The following is a 20,211-nucleotide window of genomic DNA, read 5'->3' as shown; positions in this document are numbered from 1 at the left end:
CTTGGCTCTTGGAAAACTCTTCTGATAATTCTTTTCACTCCTCTGTCAGAAATCTTGCGAGGAGCACCTGGTGTTGGCCGGTTTATGGTCGAATGATGTTCTTTCCACTTCCGGATGATGGCCCCAGCAGTGCTCACTGGAACGTTCAGAAGTTAAATCCTTCTGTAACCAACGCTGTCAGAATGTTTTGCAACAATAAGGTTGTGAAGGTCTTGAGAGAGTTCTTTGCTTTTACCCATCATGAGATGTTCTTTGTGTAACACCTTGGTAATGACACACCTTTTTAATAGGCCATCAGTTTGGACTGAACCAGCTGATATTTATTTGCACTGACAAGGGGCAGGATGGCTCTCTGATCACTGATAGATTTTAACTGGTGTCTTCCATGCCTTTTTCCACCTCCCATAACGTCATTTCTGAACTTATTTGTTTTGGTTTCATTTTATGTAATGAGTATTTGGGTTGTTACCAACACCTGGTGAATATTCCATTCAATAGCACTTTAAGAAATATGTCTACTATGAAAAATTGTGGCTTCTTCAATACTTACTGTTATTTTAACCACTGTATATATATAGAGAGAGATCTCAAAATCTCTTTATTATCCACTACTCACTGTGTGTAGTGCAGGTTGCTTTCCACACATTTGCAAAGAATTAATTTTCAGTCTGTTACAAACATTTACCTTTAATTTCACATAAATTACAAAGCTATAAACACAATGTCTGAATCCCTCTGTGATAGTCTTTCCCCCTCGGTCACTGAGAGTACATTTTGTTCATTTTAAAGAGAGACTCTGCATATAAATTCATATGTCAACAAAGTCCAAAATTATTTATGACTTTGTGAAATACGTAAGAATACCTCTTTTTCCCCCCCTTTAGTGAAAAGTTGAATTTCCAATGAATAACTCACTCTTAAGAAATGCTAGAACTGGTAATACAACTCTGATAACAATAAATGCAGGTAAACTGCCTACAGTTAATAAGGCAAATGTAAAACATACATGTATATTTAGTTAGTAATTAAAAGTCTTGTTCACTGCGGTTGAATCGCACAACATAAACTTGAAAGCCTGTCATTTCAGGAACCATAGAGTTAACCGGTAGTGACACCGCTTCACAGGCCAATGCCAGGTGAGTCACATGATTGTAATTTAGTCTGCACTCAAACCTTTATAGGTCAAACAATCAGAGTATATTTGACTTAGTTCCTGCTTACCCTTCGGTTTTATTTATGTAACCCTTTCTTTATCTTTCCAGTGATGTTTAGTTTAACTTGAGGGTGGGAACTTGTGAGGCAGATTCCTTCTTAAGAACACACAGGCCTGTCCTTTAATGCGTGCAAATGCCGACAGCACGTTACAGCTGCGCCACAGCTCTCCTCTGCATTTGCGCCTCGTGGAGCAACAACGGCCGTATTCAGCCTTCCTCCTAGCTGACATGTTCAGCGGCTGATTATTTTGATCCGGGCCTGGCTCTCTTTGCACTGCATTTCAGCTTGCCCGTGCTGAACAAAAGACAGGCAGCCAGGAAATGCACCAGCCAATCAGAGGCCCCCTTGCATTCTGTCAGCACGTGGGACCAGTCTCAGCGCGGCTCTTATCGGAGCAGTGGAGTCGGACAGCTAGGAGAGCCGTGGCTGTGCTCTGAGCAGGGTGAGGGCTGACAGGGCTGTCCTCCATGTTTTAATAAGCACTGACATACCACACAGAGTTTTTAGCCATGCATCCACAGAGGTAAGCGTTATTTTCATTTTTTTCCACATATGCTGCTTACTGTTGACAAGGCACCAGCCACTGTATGTGATATGTGCCTGAGTAATAATACAGGTTTGTGTGACAGACTGGGGGGAGGGGGAAGACTATTTATCACCCCACAGCATAGGAGTGGAGCTTGGAAGGAGAGCATAGCATGGTACAGTTCAACACAGCTTCTGCTGACTGGGTGGCTCTCTGGATATCTACAGTGGGTGGTCATGGATCAAGTTCAAGGTCAGTGTATGCTTATAGTGCACTGACTTGGAAAGGCTGGTCTCTTCTGTGAAGTTCAGGAGAGTTTGTGTGGCTGTCCCTGGCCTGTCCTGTCAAGATGACAGGCCCCGGTGAGGGAGCCAGGCAGGATGGGAGAGAGACAGGGAGCAGTGCAGAGGGTAGTCCCCAGAGGAATTAACAGATGGTAAACTGACAGCGCAGCAAGATTAATTTAGGCCTCAAACTGGACTGAAATCAAGGCACCAGGGCCCTGCCGCTAATTGTTTGCCAGGCTAAAGCGGCAAACGAGGACCGCGGCCGCAAAAAGGCCGCAATTGGCTAGTTTTTCCTACGTTTAACGCGTCCACCCCGGAACGATGCTCTTTTTCAACTGGGAAATCAACAATGCCTGCCTTTAATAATGAGCCCAAACCTGCAATTTGTGCGGCAGTTTCCCTAAAATCTTAGTCATCTGCTGGCTGGATGCGTTGCAGCAGCTTTTCCATGACAGTGCTGGAGGAATTGCCTGAGCCTAATGGTGTGCACTGCCTCCCAGTGTTGTTCTCTGCTGCCGAGTGTCAGCCATTTTAGAGAGCTTCCCCTTTCCGTCCCTCTGCTCCAAGCACACTGGGTATTTGTATGTTAGAGAGCAGGAAAGAAGAAGGGAAGGACTTCCTCTGAAAAGGCTCTGCACAGAAACCTCATCCAGAGGGACTTGAAAGCCTGTTTGAAGTCGACGAGGTTAGACTGAATTCTGCTTATATGTGGTGGTGCTGGTGTTGGTTGTCTGTGTGCATGCATCAGATATGTACATATATATATTTACATTTAGTTATATGTTTTTATGTATTTGTGATGGTTTATCGATGCACATTGTGTATTTCAACTAGAATATGTCATATGTGTTTTTATTTTTGGTGGATGCCTGTTTGAAATATGACAGGGGGAAGTGTGGCCTGGCTGTAATGGGGCACATAACGTTGCTTGACCAGGGTTCAGAGGCAGCCTGCACTGACTGGAACAGCAAATCTACCTCTCAGTGCTTTGTGAATGGTGCCTGGTAATGCGTTTAATCCCTTCATTCCACTATGGCGTGAGGATTGGTGCAGGCACATTTCAATCTGCAGCACTATTTAGTTTTGGCGTCTGCTGGGATTAGTGACATCTCTCCTATGTGGTTTTTCATTAAAAAAGAAGCTTCAAATAATATGTACACCTCGTCTCTCATTAAAATCTTAATGTACACAAAGATGGCTCCCACTCCGCTGGCAATTCATTGTCACTGTGCGTTCAGTGTGAGCTTCCAAGTTTCCAAATCACACCTTTATCTATCTAGCTTGGATGTGACTTATCATGGCCGCGGATACACGCCCACAACTGAGATTTTAGCCGACTGCAGGGAGGCTTTCCGCTCTCAGCAGAGGAGTTTGCCTTCTGGTGGGTGTATATGTATCACACTGCACGATGAAGGCGAAAAACCCAAGGCGAGCGAGCGCACTCAGACCGTTGCAGACAATGGAGTCGACCTTGACATTCTGCTTTTCTGTTTATTTGGGTTGTTGTGATTCGCGTTCGCACCAACGGTAGATTACGTCACACCGCCCCAGTCCTCTAGATTTCCAGGCGTGCGCGGCGTTAAGAGAAGGAGGGAGAGGGGAGGTCGCGCCTACCGCGCCGTCTGGGAGGCCCTGTGACATTTTCAGACCCATCTCTGCGTCCGCCGCTCTGATATGCAGCGCGGCCGTGGCACATGATGAGCCGCATGTGGTCCTGTACAGCAGATTTCACTGGTGCTGTGTGTACGTGCTGTGTGTGCAGTGGTCAGAGAGAAAGGGAGAAAGAGACAGAGGGAGAGAGAGAGAGAGGGAGACGGAGAGAGAGAGAGTGTGAGAGAGAGAGAGTGTGCCTTCAAAATGGATGCCATACACATACACAGGCTAGGAGCACAGCGAGAGGGGGAATCTGATCCACTCCCTGTCAAGCCTGCAGGGCTGCATCGTACACGTCTGACAAAAGGCACACAGCCGGTGTATGTATGTCTCTAAGGGGTTTTAAGGGAGCGGGGGACTTGGATTTCAGGAGTTTTTTAGTGACAGTCAGGATCAGTCCTCTCTGCATTGCAGCACTGTGGCTGAGGAGAGCGGGGAGAAGGGAGCCTGTGTGGAAGACCGAGCCCAGCGCCCAATCAGGTACCTCCGTGTGGTGCTCGAGCCAATCGGCAGCCCTCGTTCGAGGTTAAAGATTGACAATTGCAGGAGAGAGCAGCAGGGAGAGAAGGCCTTCTGGGAAACCTGGACCCATCTTTTCCCTCATCCCCCAACGTCCTCAATAATTGATAAAGATTAAAAGAGTAAGCTGAAGAATCTGAGTGTGAATAAGGATAAAAGGTACGCTGTTAATTTCCTACATTGAGGCATGGATGTTATTGTAATGGTGGGTGTGGAGAGGGATGTTTCAGTAGGTTACAATGGGCTGTGTTGGATGTTCTGTGGTCTTTGATTTAAAAAGAAGAAAAAAAAAAAGTGCTCTCGTCAAGATGGTCCGGATAGATTTTTTGCTCCTGTTCCTGTCTCTCCTTCCCTTTGTTTGCTGTATTTCCTGGTCCGGCCAGGGCAGGATGTTGCTGGGGGTAAACTGTCTGAGGCTGTCCAGACAGGTTTAGAGGAGGAGGCCAGTAAAGCCATGTCACTCTTCTCTTGTTTGTGTCTGCAGATGTGCCGTGTTTCCGTGTGCCATGTCATCCCTCTCTCTCTAGTGATAGAGGGAGATGAAAGGTGTGGGGGTTGGTGAAAGCAGGATAAGGCGGAATGGAAGCAGTGGTTTTGTTTCCACTGGTTGAGAACGGTGCGTTCAAATGGTGCTTTCCTCCCTCAAGTGTAAGTGGGACGAAAATGAGAGCTGAAGTCCTCTGAGCAGCGAGGTCGTTGCATCTGCCGTGGCGTCAGAGAAAAATGGTAACAATAGAATCGACAGCAGGGTGCCTGCACACAAGGTGAATCATATTTGTATTGATACTAAGAAAAAACCTGTTGGGCATCATGTTTAATGAAAAGGGGGTTGGCAGCAGATTGTGGCTTCCATTTCCCAACAGAGAACAGGCTGTGATTATATAGCCCATTATAATGGGGTGTCTGTTATTAGGTCAGCTGATCAATGAATATAGCTTCTTTCTTAGTCTAGTTGCTACACTTGTGGGATGTCAGATACTTTAAAATGCTGTGTTTCTTTCTTTCTTTTTTTTTTTACTCTTTATAGAGCTGTAGGCCAGTGGAGAAAGGCTGCCACTAGTTATAATGGGATAATTACACCACACATTAAGCTGCCGTTGCTCCAGGATTGGTTTGTTTGTGCTTTCCTTCAGTTAGTTTGCGCATGTTTGCACACGTTGTCTTTAAGCTGTTGATTCATGGCTTATGTGATATTATTCTATTCTCAGCACAACCGAAATGCAACGGTTCGCAAATAATAAAACCCCGTCAACAAAGGAGCTGTTTGTGAAAAGCATGCGCCCATTCTGAACCAGATGCACCGCAATAAGTTTCAAAAGAACAGTGGGGGCAGAGCCACGTCGGTCGCCGTATCGCGTCCCCGCTTTTATTCAGTGGCACTTCATGTTCAGGAACTGAGAGGGGGAGACCAGTTGGTTGAGTTTGAAAGAAAAATGTTTCCCCACATTTGCCCAATGAAGAATTTCAGCTGCTTTGACAACTTTCAACAATTCGCGGTGCTTAATCTTTTCTGCAGCCCAGTTGTCACTAATGCACTTTCAAACCATCGTGGATGATGGTTTATGACCTGTCGTGAAAACAAACTGGTCCTACTCCTCTGAAGATCAGGAGAAGAAGCTTTGATAAGGCGTGTGTTTTAATTTGAATTTGTGGATGGGTTGCGTTCAGTGACAGCGGTTTTTAGGAGTAATTCTGAGCCCTTGCCGTCATTTCTACTACAGAACCGTATTTGATTTTAAAGTGGTGCCGTCTGTTGTCATTCAGTATTGGTTTTCAGCCATGTCCCTGGCACCCAGAGTGATTTCTCCGGATTCTATAAATCTTATAGTATATCTTATGAATGAGGATAATAATGCCCACTGTAGATACAGTCTCTGAATTACTGTGCTTAAATTGGATCTATTTGCCCAGGCAGTCTTGAGAATAATGGCGAATCCTTCCCCATCATTACGTCTGAAAGATTCAGCCACTCTGAGATGCTCTTTTTAATACCCAGTCGTGTTACCGACCTGTTGCCCGTTCATCTTATTAACTATGAGATGTTCCACCAGTGTTTTTTTTTCTTTTCTTTTAACACATAACTTTTCCATGTGTTTCTGCCCTGTTTGTACTTTCTGAAACATGCTGCTGGCATCAAATTAAAATGAGCAAAAACACTAATGATTCCATTTTTTTTTTTAAACCAGGTTGCATTTTTCTATCACGACCTACAGCATGTTTGCTTTGGAAGAAGAAAAGTCTTCTTGTTAAAAAGCTTTCATTACCGGCGTCTTAGACCGGACGTTAGTGTGAGGCCGTTCGGAGGCTCTTTTTCAGTGTCTCATTTGTCTTCATGCAGGGCTGTCCCACGATAATTTCTTTTGGTTTGGAGTTATTGAGCAAGTGAAAGGCTTCAACAGGGGAGCGTAATGGATATTTTCATCAACTGCATATTTTATTTTGAAATGAGTTCTTATTGAATAACGCGACCATTTACAGACACTGTTGGACTTAATCTTTCCTAGCGAGCCTTCAGGCACAACACTTTGCTAGAAATATGGATGTGCTCTCATTAATTTCTTTCTAAGGATTTATAAGGCTTTTATTCCCAACTGAGAAACCTAACTGTTATCAGTGTAAGCGGACTCTTGTTGGCAAAAATGCACCTATCTTAATTGTAGGAGGATCGGGGGAATGAGAGGTAGGATAGATACATTTCTGGAGAGACGCATTATAGTACCAACAGTATAAATCTGATTGATCACCACTGATGGAGCTTACAACTGGTAGTTCTAAGAGACGTCCAAAGTTTGTGGGTTTTTATTTATAAGACTTTGTCTCAACAAGTTACTTCTTAAAAAACAGGTATACTAGAGAACATACTGTAACGTTCGTGATATACCATAGTGTTTTCTCTGTTTTTAACTCAGTGATAACAAATAATAGACAAAGACAATGCTCTTTTGTGCATCAGTGTGACAGAGGAGGAGGAAAAAACTGGAAAAGAGACAGAAGATATGGAGATCTCAACACGATCCAAAGGTAAGAACGCACAACAAGAACGTTTGCTTATAGGTACTGAAGCTTGGCAAATACACAGTTTATGTTTTCACCTGCATTATTTCTACCCTTGTGATGTATAAAGTGGTTTTGTTTCGATTGGTTTAAAGGCATGCATCAGGTGTACTGCCTTTATAACCCCGTCTCCTCTCAATGTCGTTTGTGGTAGCTTTTCTTGCATTATGGAGTTTAGACAGCGTGTCCTCCCCGTAACTTTCGGTTTGCATCTGCAGTTTCAGACACGGGGCCGACTGAGCGGACAGCCCCGAAGCGAAGAATGCCCAGTCCTTCTCACTCATCCAACGGCCACTCCTCGGCTGAGACGTCACCGTGTCCAGTGAAGAAGAAGAAAAAACCTGGTGCTGTTAGCAGCAGCAAAGACCAGGTACCGGTCAACTCACAGCACGAGATACGAATAAAAGTACAGTAAAAGTAACAACACAGATGGTGAAATTGATGAATGTGTGCTTCATATTTCATCAAGAAGTCAAACTTGAATCAGTGATTTAAGTCCTCCTCTAGTATGACTATAATGGCATGCTGGAAAGTATTGGTTTAACTTTCACTCTAGTAAAGGGTTTCCCTTCTTCTGCCCCGAGATTATACTTTTGGACTCAAACAAAATATCCTCACTCCAGTCACTGTAATGTTTTCCTATATCTTCATACCTACAATAACGGTTGCAGGAGTCAGTGTGTCTTTGAGTCGTCTACATGCGCTTCTCTACAACCCATTCCTGTGAACATTATATCTCAGAAACACCCCAAAGGAATGGTTTCTAATTTGGAGCAAACATCCATTTCCACTCAAGGATGAAGTGTCTAGACTTTGGGACTCAGATGTCAACACCAAGGTCACTGTGGCCTCATAAAACGTGTTTCCTTCCCCCCTCAAAAAAAGAGCATCAAGGTCACAATATAGCCGCACAAACAAAGACATTTAGAAAACTAAGCTCAAACCGGACACTTAACTCGTTGTGTTTCCTTGAAGATGCTTCACTACTCATCCGTGTAGCTTCGTCAGCTCCAAATGACTGCTGTGGAGTTTAAGGTTTTCATAGGAACATCTGTGGGTGATGGACACTCGTGACTAGGCCCCGTTCAGGAGCAGATACTCACCTGTTATCACCTGGTGCTCAGTATGTTCTAGTTATAGCAAAATATGACACAAATATGTAACGGATAATAACACGGTGAATCAGCTGCTTCATGATAATACACTCTGCCAACCATTTTAATGTGTGCCTTCCAAGTCTTCACTTTCTCTGTGTTAGATGAATGAGTCTGGGATGTAATCTCACTTGTTGGTGGAGGCATGCGGTGGAGGCATGCGGTTGCGACGTAGATGTAGTCGTTCTGCTTTCATGTTGCGGAGCTGTTTGTCCTAGCGGCGGTTGCCACATAAGGACTTTGTTTATTGTTAAGTGCTGTGAACACTCACTTGTCCTAGTAGGACATGTGAGGTCATGGGCGAACATTATCAGTTTTAATATCAGTTGAAAATGAACGTCCGCATCGCTGTGCAAATAACTGTGCGGTGTTAGTGGTACAGTAGAAAAACTAAAGTGTGTACTGTAAAAAAGAAATGCTACTTTTCACAACAGAAACACGATGAACATATTTTGCTGTGAAGACGAAGCGGTTGGTCGTGATCAGGAGCTCATGTTCTGTCAATATTTTGTGGCCTGTATTTACTCATGCCAGCGCTGCAGAGCACGAAAGCTCTTTAGCAGGAACGCCCTGCCCCACGTCCCACACACATTACACACACACACACTGGGAAGCTGCTCACAGCTCCGATGATTAATGTTGTTTACTGCAAGAAGATATTTTGGTGTGCAAAGACTTTTGTTCTAATCTAAAATGACCCCCTCATGCCCCTGAAATTAACCAGAGTTGCACGGTCTGCTCTGCGGTCGGGGCCGAGGGGTATTGTGCGCTTAATGATACTGCTAATTTGACTTCAGCGGCTTCATGAATTCTTGTGTGTGTGTCTGAGGCAGAAATATGAAAATTTTCTTACCGCTGTGGAGACTTGAGCTCAAATCTGTTGTGGTTTCCGTTAGTTGAGACACGGCATATTTTCATCCCATTTAAAATGCTGTGTGATTCACTGTTAACTCCAGGTGTCTGTTTAATTAGTTCAGGGGTTAAGTGTCGTGATAGCACTACACTAGACCTTAAGTTACTGTGTGTTTTCACAACTCAACTCTAATTATTCGAGGATCCAGGACACAGTATGTGGTCCACTACAGCCTACAACTATGTTATGTCACTGTTTTTTTTTTACAGTGTAATGTTTAGGATTGTTACATGAATACATAGTGGTTCATTAGATTAGCAGTAGCAGGAGCAGCAGCAGCAGCTCAACTACTGCGTAGTTAGCTCGGGAAAAAAAGAACTCTGTGTACCTGTAATTTGAACAAATGCTTTTATAGATGACAGTAACTTGGAAAAACTTCTCTGCAGCTTAAATTAAAAACATACGTGATCAATTTGATTACGCTTGCATTTGGGATGTGCATGCTTAGCCTGCTCTGCGCTTACAGCAGTTCACACATGCACACGTGGAAACAATTTTTTCCAACCCCTATGTAATCAAGGCTGATTGGTGATGGTTATGTTATAAAACGCAGTCTGACAAGTTACACGTATGAATACAGAGATCTTCTTTTTTTTCTCATCTTTTTTTTTTGTAATTTTAAATTACAATGAATTTTGACCATCAAGCACAAGCTCGGAGAAGTCTGTGTTCTGGAAGGTAACTCTTGTGTGCTTTTTGTTGGTGCTTTGCATGTCTGCTTGGCTTTCCTAATCTCTGGCCTGATTTTGACCTCCCCCCGACCTTGTGTTTCTTTTGCCTGCATTTCAGTCAGAACTAAGACATGGTCCCTTTTACTATGTGAAGCAGCCAGCACTCACCACAGACCCTGTTGATGTTGTACCGCAGGACGGCAGGAATGACTTCTACTGCTGGCTGTGCCACCGCGAGGGCCAGGTGCTCTGCTGTGAGCTCTGCCCCAGGGTGTACCACGCCAAGTGTCTCAAACTACCAGCCGAGCCCGAGGGCGACTGGTTCTGTCCGGAGTGTGAGGTACTCACCAAAATGGACATAGTATACTAGTGTTGTAAAACCTACAGCAATATTTAATGATATTTGTGTTGTTAATGAAGGACCTGACAGTAAGTATGTTGAGCCTAGATTCTGTGTTCTGTACTTCAACAAGATATAAACAAAGTGTTTATTTCCTTTTGATGTCTTTTAGAAAATAACAGTTGCAGAGTGTATAGAGACTCAGAGCAAAGCCATGATGATGCTAACTATAGACCAGCTATCTTACCTACTAAAGTTTGCCCTGCAGAAGATGAAACAGCCAGGTGTAAGTATTCTGTAACCTCTGTCTTTCTAAGGAAGTTGTGCTACCACACTGATAACACTGTGTTAAGGCAGACAGCCTTTTTTAAAGATGGGGTACTGTGCTTGTTCTCATTTTAATTTCTTTTCTAATTGTACGCTCTGATATATCTCCTGGATATTGGCATGCGTTCTTTTCTGGCCAGTCCTGATTTTTTCAGATTGCTTTACGCAGCCAAACGTATTCCCATCAGTCGTGCAAGATTTTAAGATCTGCACCCTGGAGTACTTACAGTACCTGTTCAAATATCAGTCAAGCATGATATACTATTGAGTTGCATGTGAAACTAATTTCAAGTAACAGAACTAACGATCAGAGTCACTGTATTTTAATGGGCCTGACATGGCTGGAAACCATGAAAGGAAACATACTAGCTGGTGGTGAGGATACAGCTGCCCCTCTCGCTCTCTTTCAGGATCATCCCCGCTTGTCATCTCGCTCCCCCCATGCAGCTTCCACGCAGAGAAAGACTTTTAATTGGGTAATCAATTACACCACTAACAAGACCCCGTCATGATTTCTTCCTCCACTAGTTTTCCTCCTTTTGTTTAAAGCGGCTTTTAGAGTTTTTTTTAGTAACAGCATGGTGGTAGCATGTTGATGTGCGGGAAAGGGGACAGTTGTGTGGTGAGTTCAGCCTTAGAGTTCATTTACCTTCACTTTCTCCTGTGCTGCTTCGTTCTTGTAGACTGAACCCTTCCAGAAACCCGTGTCTCTTGAGCAGCACCCCGATTACGCGGAGTACATTTTCCATCCGATGGATCTCTGTACCCTGGAGAAGGTAAAATACTGACACATGTATTTGATACACCTCAGTGTTGAAAAGTTGGTCGGTTTGTCAGTTGGGCATGTTTTCTCTTTGCACTACAGAACATCAAAAAGAAAATGTATGGCTGCACAGAGGCATTTCTGGCAGATGCAAAATGGATTTTGCATAACTGTATTATATACAATGGAGGTATGTATCTTACTGGAGGAGCTATTATAAAGAATGTTTTTGTAAGGCTCTATGTATTCCATGATATGGTAGATTTAAAAGCATACAGTGGTGGAAAAATATTTTTTGGACACCCCATGCATTTGTGAAATATTGCATTAAGAATCACTCTTAGGTCTTCAAGTGCACTTTATTTAAGTATAGTCACAGACAACACACTTAAATACTAAAACTTTTAAAAAAAAAATCTAAGAATTTTGAGTATTGAGTATAAATTTGTGCTTTTCATTAAAAGACACATTTTTCTGTTGCTGTGCTTCGTGTCTATATAAAGCCGATACATTTGAAAGTTCTTAAGAGACAAAAATGGCTACAACAAGGAACCTAACGCAGGAAACATGCCTGAAGAAACAGATTCTCAACCAGTAAAGGCACAGCTGCCGCTAGATTACCAGGATGTGCAGATGCAGCCCTTCAGCAGTTGGATGCACTCTGCAGAAATACAGACAAAGCAACAGCTTGGAAGACAAACCAAGATTGGGACGTCCAAGGGTTTCTTCACTAAGAAATGACCACATCCTGATCCAGATGTGCAGGGAAAACCACTGAATGACATCACAGGAGCTTCAACAACAGTGGTCAAACCAAACTGGTGTCCAGTGTTCCACTCGCATTGTGGTTGACTTTTAGATCATGGCTTAATGTCCTACAAGACTGTCAAGAAGCTAATGATCAATGAGAGGTAGAGGTTAGCCTGGTGTTGGTGGGCCCAAGCACACAAGAACTGGACAGTCGGGAACTGGAAGAAGATTCTGTGGTCAGATGAGTCTAGTTTCCGACTTTATCTTCCTCACACTAATGTGAGGGAACGCAGGAGACCAGGTGAAGCACTGTCTCCAGCATGTACAGTACCTACTGCCAAAAATGGTGGAGACAGTATCATGGTTTGGGGATGCATGAGTGCTGCTGGTGTTGGTCGTCTCACTGGCTGTGATGGAACATTGAACTCAAACCCAAATATTGTGCCTTTCTCCAAACACACATGCTCCCTTCTGCACATGCATGGTTCCTTCCAGAGCGAAGCTGGATGTTTCAACAAGATAATGCCCATGGTCACACATCCAGGTCCAGTAGAACTTGGCTGCAGGAGCACAGTATCTAGGTCTTAGAGTGGCCAGTTCAATCTTCAGACGTGAGCCCCATTGAAAATCTGTGGTTTTATCAAAAGGTCTGTTTCAAAGCGCAACACAATGAATTTAGAAGAATTAAAAGTAGTAATTCAATAAGAATGGGACAAGAATACAGTTTTTCTTGTAAACAATGAACAAAATCAATCTAATTTGATTAATATGAGTCTGTCTGATGCAGCCAAACATTTTGAAACACAAACATTTTTTTTTCCACAAATATTTCATCATCATATCTGAGATCGTGTGAAATTTTAAGGGTGTCCAAAAACTTTTTTCCTCCACTGTACATACATTAGACCATATATAAGATAACTGAAATGAATATGAACAATGTGCAGTTTTACACATAACTATAGGCATAATGTAATTACTAAAATATAATTTTAACAACTACTACTAATAATGTAATGAGAGAATCTGTGGGGCCTGTATATAAAGTGTTTAATATACATTTATGTCCTTTTTCCAGGCAATCACAAACTCACAGCTACAGCTAAAGTGATAGTAAAGATCTGTGAACATGAGGTAAGTGCGTAGTCTGCTCCTGATCAAACACGTTTCAGTGTTAGACCGACAACAGAAACTCACTTTCTGTGTGTCTTTTTTTTATTTGCAGATGAATGAGATTGAAGTTTGCCCCGAGTGCTATCTGTCTGCTTGCCAAAAGAGAGACAACTGGTTCTGTGAGCCTTGCGTAAGCTAGCCGAGTTACCTGAAGTTTCTGTTGATGATGCCTTCAGATTGTTTACCCACTCAAATGTAGATCACTAGAATACAACTCTGTAGTTCCAGTGTTTTACTGTATGTCTACAGAGTAACCCGCACCCTCTGGTGTGGGCCAAACTGAAAGGATTTCCATTCTGGCCTGCTAAGGCTCTGCGGGACAAAGATGGACAGGTAGACGCTCGCTTCTTTGGTCAGCATGACAGGTATCAGAACTTTGGTTTGCTTCTCTCACGTGGAGTTTGAGTCAAATATCAGGTTGTGGTTAAACACTTGTTCATCTTTACCATTCAGAGCTTGGGTTCCTTTAAACAACTGCTACCTCATGTCCAAAGAGATTCCGTTCTCTGTGAAGAAGACCAAAAGCATCTTCAACAGTGCCATGCAAGAGATGGAGGTCTATGTGGAGAACATGAGGAAGAAGTTTGGGGTGTTTAATTACGCCCCCTTCAGGACACCCTACACCCCTGACAATAACTTCCAGATGCTGCTGGATCCAGCCGATCCCTCATCCACTCCCATCAAACCCGAGAAACAGGAGAAGATCAAGCTGAGCTTTGATATGACTGCGTCGCCCAAGATCCCACTGACCAGAACCATGTTGCCTGGGCCTGGAATGGGAGGGAACGCAGTGGGGGGGCGGCGGCTCCCTCTCACTGATATGCCTCGCTCCCCAATGAGCACCAACTCCTCTGCTCACACAGGTTCAGATGGGGAACAGGAAACAGGGGAGAAGTCCCAGAGTAAAGCAGCAAACAGCCAATATAGTGCAGGAGAAGAGTCCATGGACTGTACAGGTATTTAACCGAGTGCATTTAAGCATGTTAGTAAAGTCAGTTAAGACTCTCTGTGTCACATTTTATTATATCTCTGCCAGTGGCAACTGTGTCCTTAGGCATTATTCCACCGGTTTGTATGACTGAGCAGCCCATTTTTATCACCAAGATATCGCAGCAGAAACCTTGAGGAAACATTGCACAAATGATTTTTGATCCCACAAAGCATGTTTTTGGCCATAACTGAATGAATCACACTGAAATCAATCAAACATTTCACACATCTCTCTAAGAGGGTGAATTTGTCAAGTGTTGGAAATGTATGTTATATATAATATGAATGTAAACTGTAGTTGATGGAGTTTAAATTCATATAAAATCAAGCAACATAAGGCAGTAATTTGACTTACCCACTACAATGCAACTGTAAGAAGATACAATGGTTACACACACATATTTAATATAATTTAGAATATCTCTTTAGAAGAGATTTTATAATTAATTAATTATAATTGTTGAACAAATGTTCAACAAACATGTAAAATGTCCTAATATTTGCTCATAATTATTCATGGTTGATAGACTATGTTTTTTTTTTCTTCAGAACACCAGTATGTAATGTTTTTTTCTTTTATCAATGTGTCTAATCAGAAGAGACATGATTTACCAGGAAGTGTCTTTCTACAGCCTCGCCTGCCCTTCCTCGACCTGGTCCCGCTGGCAGTTCCTTGGACAGTCCCAAACCATTCCACTCTCAGGCTCCTGCCGTCGCCAAGCAGGAGAAAACACCACAGACTGGAAGCATTCTTAACCTTAATCTAGGTGAATATTTTATGGTAGTAAGAAAATGTAATGTGAATCAATTTCACAATTCCCGTCAATGCCCGTTTCTAGTAGATCTGTCTTCTGCGGCGCTGGTATTGATGAATTCTGCCGTGCTTGCTTATCTTCCCAGATCGGAGTAAAGCAGAAATGGACCTGAAGGAGCTAAGTGAAACTGTTCAGCAGAAACAAGGAGCCACGCCAGTCCTCACCTCCCCAAAAAGACAGATCAAGAGCCGTTTCCAACTGAACTTGGACAAAACCATTGAAAGCTGCAAGGCTCAGTTGGGTTAGTACAGATATCATGTGTGTATTGATGGCACTACTACTGAAAACTGAGGGCACCATATGAATGTGGCTTGAATAGTAGTTGTTTTCCAATCAGACATTTGGGGTCTCTCTTTCTTTGCTTTGCAGGTATTGATGAGATATCTGTGGATGTGTACAAAGGCGTCGAACACAGCGACTCAGAAGACTCTGATAAATCTGACTCCAGTGACAGTGAGTACGCCAGTGATGAGGAGCAAAAGACCAAGGAAGGCCAAGACACAGAACCCAATGAAGGAGAGCCCCAAAAGGAGTCAACCAAAGCCAAAGCCAAAGACCAAGCCCCCCTAAGCCAAGAAGAAGAAGGTAAAACCGATGTGCCTGTCGCATCCCATGTTGAACCTACAGCGGGCCATGCTAGCGCAACCTTATCCGATGCTCCTGCTAAAGAGAAAATAAGCACAGATGTGGAAAAGGAGAGCCCGGAGAAGAACAAATCCCCTCCCGAGTCATCTGCTCCCAAAGAAAAGCCTCAAGTGAAACAAGAGACAAAGCAGACTGTGCCAGTGGAGGACTCTGACTCAGAGAGGGAGCTGGTTATTGACCTCGGAGAGGAACAAAGTGGCAGGGACAGAAAAAGGAGCAGAAAAGACGGCACCAAAGACTCAACTGCTGGTAAACCTGATGGTGAGACTTATACCCCATCTGCTGATGGAAAACTGAGAAATAAACACTGAATGTAACAAGAAGACATCAGCAACTTTGTAGACAGTGTATCCAAATAAACGTTTTAAAGAGGCAAGTGGACTTGTAGAGTTTTGAGGAGACGTAGCTTCTTCAGTGAAGTTCTCAAGTCCTGTTGCCTTTCTTAAACACGTTTTTGGATAAACCGTGACCCGGATGACTGACAGCCTTCACAGACGTTTTCTAAACGGTGAATAATGCACGTGTTTTTGTCTTGTAGGCAAAGCTCTGACCACGTTAACCCTCGCATCTCAAAACAGCACAGCCCCTTCCACACCCTCCAGTGTCTCCACGCAGTCCCCCGTGGCCATCCCTGTCACCATGGTCTCCTTCACCGCTCCGTCTCCTGCAACCATTAGCCTCGCGTCCGTGTCCAGCGCCACCGCCACCGCCCCCTCCTCCTCCTCGGCGTCCACGACGCCCGCCCTGAAGAAGCAGCGCCCTCTGCTGCCCAGAGAGACCGTGCCGGTGGTGCAGAGAGCCGTGGTGTGGAACCCCACCGCCAAGTTCCAGACCTCCTCTCAGAAGTGGCACATGCAGAAGGTGCAGCGCCAGCAGCAAAACCAGCAATCTGTGGCAACCGCTCAAATGCAGGCGTCGTCACCCAGACACGGCCAGGCTCAAGTGCTGACCCAGACACAAGCGGTTGCAAACGGCTCTGCCGCTGTCTCCTCGTCATCGCCACAGCAGTCTTCACAAAACACTCGCTATCAGACCAGACAGGCTGTTAAAGGTAATGGGTTTTGTCACCAGATGAACAGTTTCGTACGTGTATGTATGTATGTGCAGCAGGGGTATTCAGTTTAAATTCAAAGACGTCCCCTTAGAGAAAATTCCCTCAAGCAAAAGTGTGGAACATCATATCTAACCTGTGTTATTATTCACTCCTATACACGTGTATTTAGGTAACTAAATAGTGTAAAAAGCGTGTGCATTTAGTCAAAATAAAGCAGTGCAATTCAATAATATTCTAACAATATATATTCTCAGTTTCACATGGAACTGGAAGGATTATAAATTCTAAAAAGCCTTCCAGGGGAAATGAGGGCTACATTTAAAAATTAAAATACATAACCGAGAACATTAAACATAAAAAGTGTAGCTTGAGTTTGAGACTCTCACATCCTATTCCCTCCACTTTCTTTTGTTCAGTAAAGCTTGTTGAAATACAGATTTTATTCGCTGAGTAGCATGACATGAGATCATTTTTAATGCGTGCAACTGGTTTTGGGAGTCTTCTGTCAGTCGAACCTTAAAGGCGACCGAACTGTGACAGTTAAAACTAAAACTTCCTGTCAAAATGTATTCTTTTTCCAATCACTGAACAGCTGTAGGTCTGGGGTCTGGACCCAGCGTCTACCTATTAGTGAACTTGGCTCTATAGTAGCTAAAATACGCTTGCTGAATGTTGCACCATCTGTTTGTCAAAAATAAATGGAGAGTGTTTTCTATTCTAGCTGTGCAACAAAAGGACACTCCTCTCACCACATCCACATCGACTGTCACCCTGGTATCCAGCAGCCCAGCGTCTGTCGCCATGATGGCTGCGTCAAGTTTAGGCACGGCCACTGCGTCTTCATCAGTTGCGACCGACCTGTACATCCCCACTGCCTCCGCAGATGTAGCTGCAGACATTGCCAAGTACACAAATAAAGTTAGTATAATTTTGTTCCTTGATATTTTCTTTGTGATGGACCGAATCCACTGACTTAACATTAACTGATCACTCCCTGACAAACCCCAAGAGCTATTTGTTTTATTTCTGGTGTTCAGTACACATCAGTTTCTGATTTACACATTTTGACAGCTGCACTGAATGCAACTTGAAGATTATACAGGACCAAGGAATTGCAATGACACGATGTAATAAAACCGTCTTTCTTTCTCAGATAATGGATGCAATCAAAGGTACGATGACTGAAATCTACAATGACCTTTCTAAGAGTACTTCAGGAAATACAATAGCAGAGGTGGGTATTTACTCTTAGCTCTACAGCAGTGGCTTTACACGTGGCTGTTTTCTTACTCGCTTGTCTGTTTTTTTTCTTTCTGCAGATAAGACGTCTGAGAATTGAAATAGAAAAACTACAGTGGCTGCATCAACAAGAGCTATCAGAAATGAAGCACAATCTTGGTGAGAACTATGTCAATCATCTACCGCCTAACCCAACCTTCCTCCCTAAAAGCTGTGCAGTTCGTTCTACTTGACCCCGTTTGTGTTCGTCAACCTAGAGCTGACGATGGCAGAGATGAGGCAAAGTCTGGAGCAGGAGAGAGAGAGGTTAGTGACGGAGGTGAAGAAGCAGATGGAGTTGGAGAAGCAGCAGGCGGTGGACGAGACGAAGAAGAAACAGTGGTGCGCTAACTGCAGGAAAGAGGCCATCTTCTACTGCTGCTGGAACACCAGCTACTGTGATTATCCTTGTCAGCAAGCCCACTGGCCAGAACACATGAAGTCCTGCACTCAGTCAGGTAATAGAACAAGCTGTTGATGACATTTACAAAAACAGAGAATTGTTTTTTTTTTTTATCTTGTCCAGGTTCTAAACCCTGTCTGCAGGTCTGCAGTACTTTACGTGCCTTTACAATTAGAATTCTCTTGTCATCAATGTAATGTATTTTGTCACATTTGTTCTATTTGTAGCCTCTGCACCACAGCAAGAACCTGAGGCTGAGCCAACAGCAGACCTCCCAAACAAAAGTTTAGGACAGGCTAGCAGTGGCCCAAACTCTCTCAGAGAACCGCCAGTCTCTGCACCATCAGAAAAAGACTGTGACACGGAGAAGAGCACTGACAGTGTTGCCGTCACTTTGTCATAACCAAGCTACTTGAAAATGTAAATGTATATATTGTTTTTATTTCACTGCAAAGAAATGTCTATGTAAATTGTTTGTTCGGGAGCCTGTTATGAATTTATAATTCAAATTCTGTTCATTTAAAATATTTGTTTCAGTGCTCACATACTGCCCCCAGCGCACTGTGGTTTAAAACTACACTGACAGCGTATACAGAAAAAGTAACCACTAGAGGGAGGCAGTTAAAAAAAAAAAAAAAACTGAGACTGTATACTCATGCACTCATTTGCAGGTCCTATACAGAAAGCTGTCAGAATAAAGATCTTACGAGCATGCTTGAGCGTCACAAAACATTCACATAGTGTAATGGACAACAGTGAAACTGTTTACAACTGCAAAAATGTAACCCATGTTGAAGGACCACCTCAGCTGTAGCTTAGAGGACTGCTGACAGAAATGTCTGTAAATTACCTTATTTTGTATTCTGTGTTAATTTATTTGTTATTAAAATGTTGCCTGCTGTATACCGTAAAGAAAAGAACAAATACACACATTTTAAACAAGCTGTTTCTATGGCCATACTGGAGTCTAATTTAACAGGGCTATCTCTTGGCAAATGGCAGCTCACAACTGCAATCTCTGGCTGTCCGTAAACAGACACAGTATGTTGTATGTTGAAGCTGGCTTATCAAACCATTGGTTGGAAGAAAAAAATACATTGTCCAGTAACAAAGAAAACGTATCAATGTTTAAAGGTGGTTATGTATTGAAAGACTTATAAGCTCATAGGATGTCTGCCTAAACTCCAAGTAGACTCTACCCCCTACCTGGGGCGTCAAACTCATTTTAGTTTGGGGACCACATACAGCCCAATTTCATCTCAAGTGGGGCGGGCCAGCCTAGAAGTAACAACTCTAGAGTTTTTTTTTTTTCATTTGATTCAATGCAAAGAAGAAAATTAGGAAGATGTTTACATTTAATAAATTATCCTTAAAGAAAAAATAAAATCTTTCTTAAGAAAGATAAGTGCAATTTGGGCTCATTGCTGTCAGCTGTTTAGTCCTGGGTAGAGAAAGCTGTTATTGTTTTCCTTTTCAAAAAAAAAAAGAAATAAAAAAAATATCCCTTTATTTGGAAAGGCAAATTTCACCTAATACAGTCGGAAGTATCACATAAAAATGAGAGTAGGTTCACACGAAGCACATGTACAGTCAAATGAAATCAGATCTGATTGGTTTTACATATTCAGTCCATTTGGTCCAGATCTAGTAAAATTTGCATTTTTCAACTTTGAATGAAAAA

At 43.1% G+C, this 20,211-nt stretch overlaps 1 protein-coding gene across 11 annotated transcripts; it reads left to right on the top strand.

Moving 5' to 3' along the window:
* Positions 1-1,581: 1,581 nt before the first annotated feature.
* Positions 1,582-19,472, top strand: zmynd8 (zinc finger, MYND-type containing 8). Of its 11 annotated transcripts, none has more exons than XM_047583173.1 (23): positions 3,825-4,001; positions 4,096-4,359; positions 4,685-4,964; positions 7,154-7,221; positions 7,473-7,624; positions 10,111-10,332; positions 10,505-10,618; positions 11,070-11,135; positions 11,343-11,435; positions 11,525-11,612; positions 13,251-13,306; positions 13,398-13,475; positions 13,595-13,710; positions 13,799-14,301; positions 14,968-15,102; positions 15,236-15,391; positions 15,520-16,056; positions 16,334-16,846; positions 17,571-17,767; positions 18,003-18,083; positions 18,169-18,247; positions 18,346-18,585; positions 18,758-19,472. In XM_047583173.1, the coding sequence occupies exons 3-23, from the start codon at positions 4,924-4,926 to the stop codon at positions 18,931-18,933; spliced, it is 3,711 nt and encodes a 1,236-aa protein (XP_047439129.1). In that variant the 5' UTR covers positions 3,825-4,001; positions 4,096-4,359; positions 4,685-4,923; the 3' UTR covers positions 18,934-19,472. The 11 variants fall into 11 exon arrangements, with proteins under 11 accessions (XP_047439130.1, XP_047439138.1, XP_047439137.1 ...); XM_047583172.1 differs by having other exon boundaries at positions 3,825-4,005; XM_047583174.1 differs by lacking the exons at positions 3,825-4,001; positions 4,096-4,359; positions 4,685-4,964 and adding an exon at positions 1,582-1,738.
* The last annotated feature ends 739 nt before the right edge of the window (positions 19,473-20,211 follow it).

Source organism: Mugil cephalus, chromosome 4 (assembly GCF_022458985.1).
Source record: "Mugil cephalus isolate CIBA_MC_2020 chromosome 4, CIBA_Mcephalus_1.1, whole genome shotgun sequence".
In the NCBI taxonomy this organism is placed as follows: Eukaryota; Metazoa; Chordata; class Actinopteri; order Mugiliformes; family Mugilidae; genus Mugil; species Mugil cephalus.
Note: the sequence above shows the minus strand (reverse complement) of the source record. Positions and strands in the feature narration are given on the sequence as shown.

Bases quoted from the DNA above. Each gene is read 5' to 3' on its own strand.
- zmynd8 (XM_047583171.1), top strand. From the start codon at position 1,914: ATGGTACAGTTCAACACAGCTTCTGCTGACTGGGTGGCTCTCTGGATA. The intron at 13,711-13,798 runs GTATCAGAACTT...TTTACCATTCAG, and splicing joins TTCTTTGGTCAGCATGACAG to AGCTTGGGTTCCTTTAAACA. The intron at 16,057-16,333 runs GTGAGACTTATA...TTTGTCTTGTAG, and splicing joins AACTGCTGGTAAACCTGATG to GCAAAGCTCTGACCACGTTA.